The 11,684-nt window shown below is 51.9% G+C and overlaps 1 protein-coding gene across 1 annotated transcript in view; it reads left to right on the top strand.

The window, feature by feature from the left end:
• The window catches only part of RALGPS1 (Ral GEF with PH domain and SH3 binding motif 1), a 188,019-nt gene that overhangs the window by 66,731 nt on the left and 109,604 nt on the right, over positions 1-11,684 (top strand). Inside the window, exon 8 of the mRNA XM_012721334.1 lies at positions 9,742-9,868. Within this exon, the coding sequence (XP_012576788.1) occupies positions 9,742-9,868 (127 nt within the window). The remainder of the gene's footprint in view (positions 1-9,741; positions 9,869-11,684) is intronic.

Genomic DNA, 11,684 nt, shown 5'->3' with positions numbered 1-11,684 from the left:
CCCCCCACGTGCCCCGCACCTGGGATGTCCCCCCCACGTGCCCCGCACCTGGGATGTCCCCCCACACACATGCCCCGCACCTGGGATATCCCCCCCACGTGCCCCGCACCTGGGATGTCCCCCCACACGTGCCCCGCACCTGGGATGTCCCCCCCACGTGCCCCGCACCTGGGATGTCCCCCCCACGTGCCCCGCACCTGGGATGTCCCCCCCCACGTGCCCCGCACCTGGGATGTCCCCCCCACGTGCCCCGCTCCTGGGATGTCCCCCCTACGTGCCCCGCACCTGGCCCTGCTAAGGCCGCAGGGGCTCGGAGAGCAGGGCAGCCGGTACAGTAGCCACAGCCCGAAGCCAGCCCCAGAGTCCTCGTTCCGGGCGGTGCAGCGACCGCTCCGTGACCGCAGAGCTGGCGAGCGCTGCGCCAGGCTGCTGCAGCCCTGCCCTGCGGGGCCCGGTGTGTCCTGGGCCCGAGTCCTGCGTGGTCAGAGGGTGACAGACCTGATCTTGAAGTCGGGCTGGGCCCAGGGCAGGGACGTGGCACCTACGCTGCTCAGGATGGGCTGGGACAGGCTGGTGCACTGGCCTGGCATCGGGGCATGCCTGGCCCCTGATGCTGTCCCTGGAGAACCTGGCTGGGAGGGATGACGGCGTGCGAGACCTCCCCGTGCTTGCACCGCCTCACCTCCAGAGGCTGGTCACCATCTGAGAGCAGGCGGCCTGCGGTTGGATGGGCTGGCCTGGGACAGGCACTGACCCCAGCCTGGGCGCACACATAGCAGGCTTTACTCAGTGCTGGCGCGGGGCTCAGGCAGAGAGGGGGTGCCTTCTGCCGGCCCGGAGAGGCAGACGGGGTCTCACTTAGGCCAGCGCGGGGGGCCGACCTGGAGTACCGTCTGCTCCAAGCCATGAGACCGGGTGGTGTCGCCAGTCCCCACCCCCGCGTATGCTTCTCGGGGCTGCTTCAGCCTGCAGTCAGATACTTACGGAAGGCCTCCCGCAGGCCGGCCCTGAGGCCGTGGTCAGCCCCTGACCTCATGGACTTCCTGGTAGTCATGGCAGATGAATACTTCACTCAGGGAGAATGAGCAGGTGCTCCTCCGCCTGGCCCAGAAGTGTGTGACCACAGGAAGGCGCGCAGGGAACGTCGGTGGGAATAAAAGCTGCAGACTAAGCCGGGTGGGGGCTGCAGAATGATGGGGGCAGGGAAGGCGTCTCTGAGAAGACTCCTCTATGTAGAGACCTGAGTGACAGCTTGCCCAGTGTCGGGGCCACAGTGGGGAGAAGCTTCGAGCAATGCCGAGGCCAGTGCAGCGGTGGGCAGGAGGCCAGGGCCCAGGCTGGGAGGTGGCGGGTGGGCATGAGGGCAGTGTGCTGGCAGGAGGCGGGTTAGACAGGAGCTGGGCAGATCTGGTTTACGGATGCTTTTTGCTTTTTGCTCTTTACCTGTTGCTACTTTCTGGAAAACAAGTTGGGGGGCAAGAGTGGAAACAGGGCTAGCTAGAAGTTTTGGGGGGTCCAGGAGTGAGGTGATGTTAGACACGGAGAGAAGTGGACACAGACAGAAGTAGGGTGGTGGGGGGCTTCCCAAAGATGGCATTTGTGCTGGGCCGAATGTGGGGTGAGGAAAGAAGGGAAGGGGGAGCCCCAGGTTGGGGACGGCGGCTGGGAAGATAGTGCCGCCTGTGTTGTGATCAGAGCGATCCCAGGAGGGTCTGACTTCATCGTGAGTGACCCGGCGGGGCGAGTGGCCCCTTACGGTGAGCACAGCTGCCAGGACCCCGCCCCGCCCCGCGCCCTGACCCCCGATGTCCGTGATGGGCTCTTTCCCGCTGAGCTGCCAGCGGGCGGGGTCTGTGGCGGTAACGCAAAGGCCGACGCTCTGGCAGGAGGAAATGACAGCGGTGGCCAGGCGGCCTGCACCTGGCCGGCACCTCTGTGTCCGTGTGGGGTGCTGTTCTCCCCCAGCCTGCCTCCGGAGCCTGGCCCGAGCCCCCGGTGCCGGCTCTGCTCACAGGGCCCCTGACATTAGTCTCGGGGTTCCAGGAAGCGGTGGTGAGCACAGTGGGGTGGGGGCCTCAGCAGATGGCAGAGCAATGTGGCAGACTGGGCCGCCCAGCTGCCCGCCGAACACGGACACAGGCCCTGGGAGAGCGCCGCCGAGGCCCACGCTGGTGGGGAGCTGGGCAGGGCAGTCACGTGCTGGCGCTCAGCCCCTGAAATCAGAGCGCCGTCAAGTGTCCCCCCACAAAACACAGCCGGGGGGGCCCGGGGGAGCTGAGTGGGTGAAGGCGCCTGTGAGAGTCAGGCCCCACAGGCCCGGACTGAGGACTGAGGAGCAGCATCCCCTGCAGATCGAGTGTGGACTCTGGTGTCGGGCCCGCGCCAGCCTGGCCCCGCCTCTCGCGACGGCGAGCTGCGGGCTGTGCTCGGCGCCTGCTCTGCGCGGCAGTGAGGGGCCCTGGCCGCGGGCAGCAGCTCTGCCCGTGGCTGTCTGGAGCCAGCCTGCCCCTCTAGCGGGTCTGGCGTCCGGCCTACTCCCCTGTCCTCCCTCATACCACCTCTGGGGCCGTGAGCTCTCACTAGCTCCTCCGCCCCTGCAGCCCCCAGAGTGGTTGCTCCCACGCAGCCATTTCCTCGCGAGCTTCTTCACCGCCATTTCACCACTCTCCGATTTGTGATATTTGCCAGCCAACTTTTAACCATCATTTGGATTTCTAGCCCGCTTGGCCGGGGACCCTGTAGAGGAGGGAGGCCCTGAGCGTGGGGGAGGACTCGTGCAGGGGCCGAGCCCTTGGGAGCGGATGCCCGGCACAGCCGGGGCTGCGAGCATCTCGCCCAGCGCAGAGCCCAGGGCGATGGCAGCCAATGCTGCGACCCCCCGAGCTGGGCTAAAACACGAACCATACGCCTTTCAGCTGGGCCAGCGGGACATCTGCCGTCCCCAGCAACACAGCAGCCCAGAACCCCAAGTCGTGAGCGGAAGAGACGCACGAGTGGGCCAGAGGAATTTCCTGTCCAAACACTGCCACAACCAGCTCATTCTCTCCCCTTCGATCAGTATTCGCTGTTCATGCTGCTTGTGACTGGCACCCTGTCTGCGAGCGGAGTGAAGTGTCCGGAAAAGCAGAATCAGCAGCATGGGCATCTCACGGCTCGGCAGCCGAGCGGCCCAGTCAGAAACACGCTTTGCCGAGTGGCGAGTCTTCGCCTCTTGCCGTCATCTCCCGTCTGCAGCGACGCTCGCCCACATTCCCACCAAACCACGGCCCCCCGCGGCCCTGAGCCCCAGCGCCAGCCTGGGCACCGTCACCTCCCGGCCTCGCCAGCCCTGCCCTGCTGGTCGGAATCCTCCCGGGCCCCTGGGGCCACTGTCCCGAAGTCCCGCTCCTTCCCGTGGAGCTGCACGCTCCTTCTAGAGCCCCGCGGAGGGTGGCCGGCCCTTGCATGCCCTTTCCATGGCTTGGCCAGGTCAGTAGCGGGGCTGCCCGACTCCCCATGCTCCCGGCTCACTCTGCACCCAGCACCGGCCTTGGCCAACTTCCATCTGGAGCCCCGCTCGGCTCCTGCCTCCACTCCGGGGCTGTGCGGAAGTCTCCCGGGTCGCTGGGAGTGGTGTTAAAGAAAAGTCTCAGAGAATGTCTGCAGCAGCTGGGAGGATTGCCCTGTAGGGCTATCTGGTACATGGCGCGTAGGTATGCCTGGGAACGACTTAAGGTGACTGCTTAAAAAGGTAAACTCACGACTCGTGTCCCTGTGAAGTGAATACTTGTCAGAGATGCCCTTCAGTGAGTGAAGTCATTTAATATACTTTTTAGTACTCTTCAGTGGGCTCATGAGTGAGTACGACAGCCAGTGTTCCTACAGCTGTATCAGAAGAAAACCCAGATGCCTCCTTTCCAAGGCTAGGCCATGACTGCTGAAGTAACACGAAGGATACAAAATTGGCCTTCCCAGGAATACCATGATACTCACTGGCATTCTATGAGGCAAAAGTTGCTTTTCTTTTCTTTTTTTTTTTTTAAAGAGCATTTTCTCTTATCTTGATATAGATTTGGTGCAAGGGGTGAGAGGGTTCACCGGAGACAGAGTGGGGAGCAGAACAGGCAGATGTGCTGAAATACACTGCTGAGGGGAGCAGTGGGTGGGTCAGGAGAGGTCTGCCAGCCATGTGGGTCAGCTCCCTGGCGGGGGATCCAGCTCTTGCTGCAGTGGCTGCGTGCAGACAGCCTCACAGTGCCTCACTTTAACCCTGTTGCGCCAACCAGGGAGGGCCCCCATAAGTTGCTTTTCTAAAGGCAGGAATTATTTGCATTACTGCAGTAGCCACAAGTTCATATACGCCTGTGTGGAGTCTAAAATGGCCTTAGTTTGAATGTCCAGACATTCAAAGTCAGGGTTTCCCTGGGTTATGGCCGACAGGCTCCATCACAGCTAATGCTTTACATTAAATGTAGAGTTTATTTCTCTCTCAGAACCCGATCATTTGTTTCTAAAGAGGTTAAAAATTACTTTTAAAAAGTGCCCTAGTTTCTTTTCTTACTGATTCCATACCCAGTCTGCGGAACCCACTGGCCCATAGATCAGCCACAGCACTAAAAATTCTTTCCATACCAACAGTAGACACTGGAATTGAAATAGACCTTTGAGCCACTTTTAACATAGCTGGAGCAACAGGCTCTTTGTTGAAAAGCATCCACATCTCAAGAAATGTTATACTCAAGGTGAGGGAACAAGGCGCCAACATCCTCTTAAAGGGGAAGGGCCTTTCTTCCTCTCAGAGACACTTTCCAGATTTGAACTAATTTGCTGAGAGGATTTATTTTTTTATCACTAGTCAAACACAAGTGCTGCTCATAGACTCTCAGAAACCTATCACGACAAACCAAGTGACTGAGTTTTCCAGCTTTGTCTGTGTCCTATGACCCCATTAATCCCTTGCTGTTGATACTTGGCATATGCAAGATAGTTAAAATCAATATGCAAAGATTTGATTTTACCTTGTAATTTTAGTTCACTTATATGTATGGTTATGCCCCCTCTCTGGGTCCTAAGGTTGTATATTTTTGCTTTTTTATTTTTTTTTTTTGACTTTTTTGTAGAGGTCTTACATGTCTTATTTATATTTTTAAGATGAGGTCTTGGGTTTAATGAGCATAAGTTCGTTGTTTAGTTTAATTTTAACACATTGATTCCTAATAGTCTATCAATTTCTCCTGCTCTCTCCACCCCCATTTTCCTAGCTCCTTAAGTTGCATGTTTTATTAATTTTTGCTAGAAATTACCTACTTAATTATAAAAATTAAAGAACATGTATTTTCTTCTCAGTACAGTTTTGGCTTCCTCACCTAGTTTAGCCTAAAATCTTGTCTGTGTTTTGTAAATAATGCACTTTGTAAGTAGTGCCTTTATTTCTTTTTATCTAACAATTATTAGGGTGTTCAGAATTTCCCAAGGAGTTAGATTTTTTTAAGCCACAATTGTTATTTTTCTCATATTTTTATTCAACAAATATGCAGGCAGTGTTTCCTCTGCGGCAGGAACCGTACCAGATACAGGGAACTGAATACCAGCTGCCTCCCCGAGAGTCATCATTTGCTGACTGAGTGGCATTGTAATTACACCACTAGATACAATCACAGTCAATATGACGGAAGAAAATCTTGGTTGCCCTACGACCTCTAACCTTCACTAGAAATGGAGTTGCCTGCTGCAGTTAGTGAACTTTTCTTTACTCTTCATTCCTTACCTCGTTTTCTGCGGATGTATGCTTTTAGTATTTGTTTCATTCGAGTGAGTGAGTTATTTCCTGTCTGTAGCTCTCATGGTTTCTGAGTCTTGCCATAAACTCTGAAATCTAAAGGACGTTTAATTCATGAGGTTTTCAGTTTATGGCTACACTTGCAATAAAGGATTAAAACACGTTATAAGCAAGTGTTATGTTTTTGTATAAACAAACCCTGTATTTAAAAATTAACTCTTAAAAGAAATTAGCCGGCTAAAACATGCACTTTAATTTTAAAACTCACCAAGTCCTGAGACAGCTAACAACTAACACTGTTGCTCTATCTCCGCACCCGTTTACCCCCCAGAGGCAAGCACTTATGGTCATTTAGTGGTTTCTTCAGATAGTTACTGCCGCATTTGCATCAACATGCTTTCGCTACATTTACTCAAATCATCCAAATTAGGCAGTTTTTGGGTGACTTGTTTACATGGTGGCGGGTAAGTTTCCCTGAACTACCTTCCCTCCGTTCTTCAAAAACACTCATGTTGCTATAATTAAATCACTTTGCTAAATGAATATCCAGTGTTCTCATTTTGGGAATGTACAAATGTGATTCTCTTTTTTGTTCCCTTTAATACTTTATTTTTTGTATTTCATATTTTAAAAAGTTGTTTATTAAGGTAATGTTGATGACAATACTCGTATATGTTTTAGGGGTATAGGTTCATACCTCCACAAATATGTCATCATGCCATACCCAGCAGAGAGTCAAATACTAAGACATGGATAGATAACATGTCCTTTTTGAAATACTTTTGCATTTCCCTGGAATTTCTATTTCCCTAAAAAAAGTTCTTACTCTGGGCCCTCCCTGGTGGCGCAACGGGTTAGGTAGGACACAGCACTGCAAGCTGGCCTCAGCAGCTTCATTGCGAGTTCGATCCCCTGGCCGGAGGTGACCACATGGCGCGGCAGGCCTCTCCTGACCCGCCCGCTGCTCCCCTCGTCCATCTGCCTGTTCTGCTCCCCACTCTGTCTCTGGTGAAGCCTCTCGCCGCCCCTGAGCTAAGGCCACTTCTGCATGAGTTCGATTCCCGCCTGTCCTGGAGGTGACCACATGGCGCAGCAGACCTCTCCTGACCCGCCCGCTGCTCCCCCTCGTCGATCTGCCTGTTCTGCTCCCCACTCTGTCTCTGGTGAAGCCTCTCGCCGCCCCTGAGCCTCTGGCTTGTACCCCAGTTCTGTATGCATAAATAAATACATAAATGAAGAAATTAAAACAAAATAATATTATTTTAAAAAGTTCATACTCTAATTACCTTCTGTTGGATTTGTTACACATCTTTGTTATCTATATAATATACATGAATTATATATCTTTACATATATTCATGTGTGTAACATTTTACACACAATTGAATTTATATAAAGATTATATTTTATGTCTATATCAAGATTATATATAAAATATTTAAATTATTTTTATTTTGTCTTTTGTAACAAATACAACTATTTTCTCCCCCAGACATGCTGTCCTGTTAGGTCTCCTCTCAAGCCTTCTCATCTCTTCCAGAGCTGATTGAGAGGGCCAGACCCACTGCTCCTCTGTCATCACAGAACCTCCCTGACTCCTGAGTCGAAACTGCTGTTTTCTGGGGCCCCTCTATTTCCGTTCCTTTGTGCCGGAGGAAGTTCTCAAGCAGTCCACGGGAGATAGGTGTTCTGGGTTTTTATGTCCTCTAGTATCCTGGGTGTTGCTGTTGAGAGATTTGGTGCAGTCCTGAGCCTCATTCCTGGGCACAGATTGGAGCAGATGAGTGACACACTTCAGGCCTCAGAACATGGGTAGACTGCTGGAGGCTGGCTTCAAATTTCAGAAGCATGCAAATGCAACCCCGGTTGTTTACTTAAGGTCAATCTTCAGGGTGACTTTCAGGGCCCGGCCTGGGAATGTTTATGTCAGGACGCAGATCATCATCTCTGATGCCCTGCATAGAAGCACGGACAGATTAAGCAGATGGGCTCAGTGTGGCAGGGGACAGTGGCCATCTCCTGACTGGGTCCGGAGAAGCAGGGGTTCAAGCCCTGGGCCCCAGTAAAGACTCAGCTTCAGTTTGTATGAGGATAACATTGGATGAGCATGTGTTTGACTGTTGGACGAGCACAGGTTATTGCCGAAGAATTCAGCCTGGGATGTAGGTTGCGTAAGGAGATGGTCTCCGGGCTGTGCAGAGGGGCCTATACTTTTTCACAGCGAGACAGTTCACAGCTGGAGTGTCTGGTTCCACTTTGGATTTATAGTCTTCATTTCGTGCGTGTCTTGTGCTTAAATGTTCATTTTAGATGACCCTCTCTGTATAACTCTTATACGTAGCGGAAGCTCTCTTTATAACAAATAATAGTTTACTACTCGTCAGAGTGCTTGATTTCCATTTAACTTGCCACACTGCTATAACATATGTCTCTCTGCTGTGTTAGATTCCTCACGAGTACTCACTTAATCCTTGTGATTATGAACCCCAAAAAGAGACAACAGCCCCGGCCCCGCCTTTGTCATTGGGCTCTGCAAAGTTCAGATGGTTTGTTATTTGCCTTATAAATAGCAAGCGGGAGATGGTGTTACTTCCTGTCTAGTTGTTAGTGTGATCAATACAGCCTCGAACCGGCAAGCCAGCGCGGCCATTGCCCTCAGCATCTGCGTAGCACCCCCATCCTGAGGCGTCCTGAATTTTTCAATGGGGGGGGGGGAAGAAACTTCGGCACTTGGACCGCAGCTCACCCCTTGGCCTTTCTTCTCTCAAGTCTGTGAGCTGTACCGCTTGGCCAGGCCACACATGGCTGCATGCTCTGTGACCCCAGAGGCTGGAACTGGAGAATCGGAGACGGGGTTTCCCGATGCAGAGACCTGGCCTCCTTGGCTCTGCAGAGCCGGTTGGCACCTGCAGTGTATTTGCAACCCTCGGGGCGGTAATGTACCGGGCTCCTGCTTTCCTGGGCTCTGGACCATCCGGGCCCCTTGTGTCTGCTGCAGGTTGGGGCTGTTGAACGTTGGCCTCCCCCTGTCTGGTGGACAAGGTGGGACAGCTGTTCCAGCTCCCCGCGCAGGCCAGCAGGGGCTCAGCACCGCCGCTGACCGAGGACGTTCCGCTTTCCTACACCTGGGACCCAGCCATTGATCGCAGATTTCACAGGCGCTGAGTCCTGGAAGCTAAACACGCAGCAGCACCCCGCATGTGGGGAGCCACGCTGCCTTGCCAAATGTATCCCCCTCCCCTGGGTTTTTTACAAGTCAGGTCTCCTGGCCTGGACCCTTTTCCTCAGAGCCAGGCGGGTGATTGCAACATGGGTCCTTAGCATCAGTCTGGAGAACCGGGAGTCCAGTTTTTTCCTGCTTGCCACAAAGGCTCCTGCGCACGAGGAGGTGGCCGTCCGCGGAAAGCCACTGCACAGACAGATCTGTCTGGCCTCTGGGCCATGCGGACCTGGCCACTCATCCTGTATTTGTTTAATGAAGTCACCCTTAGAAGTTTAGCTTCTTTTGCTTAAAACACCACACCCATTGTGACGATGACAGAGGCTTCGGTGGGGAGGGATCCAGAGGACGTGGCCTAGATCGGAGAGGCCTGGCTGTGCAGCACATCCCCGCGAACTGGGGGCAGTTTCTTGCTGTCTTCAGCAGCAGAGAAGAGGAAAGAGCAAGTGGCTGTGGGCTCGGGAGGGGGGTGACGTAGCTGCGACCTCACTCTGGGGGGCCCCGAGCGGTTGGCTGGGGTCCCTGGGCGCCTGGTGGTATGCAGAGGGCTCTGGCGTGGTGTATGTGGCATAGCCTCAGATACTGACGCCGTGAAGCTTCCCACGACGGCGTGACACGGCCTCGTGAAGCCCGTATTTAGCATCCCGGCACGACGCACGCGTCTGGGGTGTTGCCCTCGTCTTCGCACGGTTGTTCTTTTGCTTGAGCTCCTTGTGGTTTAGTCCTCTCCTCTCTTACGCACGCTGTTTTCTTCTCGCCCCAGCTTTTGAACAGAAAAGACAAGACCACCTTTGAGAAATTGGACTACCTGATGTCTAAGGAAGATAATTACAAGCGGACTCGAGAATATATCCGAAGCCTGAAGATGGTCCCCAGTATTCCCTACCTAGGTAGGACTCTCCACTGGCTTGTTTTTTTTTTTCTTGAGAAACCCGCGCGGGGCCGAGTAAGACGTCTCTGGTTTGTAGCTGAGGCTTTTCAGGAAGCAGTGAGGCCCTGGTAATCGGTAATACCTCCAGTCAGAGGTAATCGGCTGGTTCCCTGACTGGAGCGGGCCGGGGAGCTCGGCGAGGCCTAGATATCAGGGCTCATCTGCTGCTTACACAAGTGGCCGTGAGTCCGCAGCCTGCAGCCCAGAGGTCACAGTGGCAGTGGCGTGTCTCTTACTTAGGGTTCACCTCCACCTCCAAGCTGGGGGGCTGGGACCTAGTTCTTGCTGTTCTGGTTCTCTGGGCGTTCTGAATATGTTTTATAAGATTTGCAGCAACAAAAGGATTTTTTTCTGATGAGAGAAAATACATGTTCATCTGAAGGAATTAGAAAGGAGAAAGTAAGGTCATTTGTATCCGACCTTGAGAGAAGCCGACCTGTTGCCTCACACCTTGCAGATCATTTGGGTGTACCTAAAATACGTTTATCGTAGTGTTTATGTGGTTGCCTACATTTCTGTAGGAGACTCAGTCCTACCAGATAAATTTGTCAAACTTGAATCTGCTCGCCAGTCTTGACATTTAGTTGTGTCTGCATTTTTGTTCTTAAAATTCTGCTGTGGCCCTATCAGTGCGCCGGCTCCCGCGTCACAGAGTGCTTCGTGGCCCGCCTTGCAGTGAGCGCCTGGGGGGTCACGGGCCACGCGTGTGCAAAGCTGTGCCTCTTAGCGCGCATTTTCAAAACCATCCTCCAGTGTGAGCTATGTCGGCTCACACTTTAAGCAGAAGGATATGAACTGGCCTGCCATGGACCAGTACGGTGACTTTTCCCTTCTTTCTTTTGTAACCTTGCCAGTCTGGTGGAGGCAGTGCTTCTTAGAAGGTGTTTCAGGATTGTGCCAATGGTGTGGGGGGAAATTCTACGATTTTGTGATCTAAAATAGCATTAATAACAAGGGCAATTCTGGCATTTTAGAAGTGACCCATAACATTTTCAAGGATTAGCACAATTTTTTTGAGATCACGTTTTTGACAACTTCTAAATTTCTCCCAGTTGCATTTTTATTTAGATTTTCTAATGCTTGAAGGGTCAATTTGCAAAGTTTGTTTTTAATAGAAAATTTGATCCAAGGTTTCAAAATTAGCAGTTTTTCCTCATTATATAAGTTTTATTACTATTGAATTTTGTAGAAAATTTTCTTATAAATTTTAACCTCCTACACATGTGTGGTTATATTTGCTGTGTATTCCTAAGCACTTGCATTCCTAATTTTTCTTTCTTTGTTTAATTTGCTCTGCAGGGTTTTTTTTTTTTTTTTCTGTAGGTCTTTCCAGTGAATTAAATATTGTATCTATCTGTTCTTCAGTCACAGTCTTTCTGTTTTCTGATTATTACTAGTTTAGGAGGTGTTTTTTCTAATCACTTTCAACACCTTTGAAATTGGTATGCATTTTCTGGATGGCAACAAGGTGCTGTGACATCGTTTAACCGGCAGCAGTTTTTCTTAGAGATGGTTAAATTAATGATGCATCTTATAATAGCGACAGCCTAAACTGATGAAATATGGAATTTTTCTTATTTTTATGATTCACTTCACTCGCGTTCCTTATTTTATTTCTGTTAGCTGCTTGGTTTAATGATTGGTTCATTTGTGTATATTATTCTTTTCACTTAACATGGAAACTAGCGAAGGCTATACATTGTCCTCTACTTGCGGCTTTTGCTGTACCCTCTGTGTTGTATCCCCAGTGATAGTCCTGAAATGTTGTCATCATA

The sequence above is a fragment of the Condylura cristata genome, unplaced genomic scaffold (genome assembly GCF_000260355.1).
Source record: "Condylura cristata isolate star-nosed mole 26May11 unplaced genomic scaffold, ConCri1.0 scaffold00006, whole genome shotgun sequence".
NCBI lineage: Eukaryota > Metazoa > Chordata > Mammalia > Eulipotyphla > Talpidae > Condylura > Condylura cristata.
Note: the sequence above shows the minus strand (reverse complement) of the source record. Positions and strands in the feature narration are given on the sequence as shown.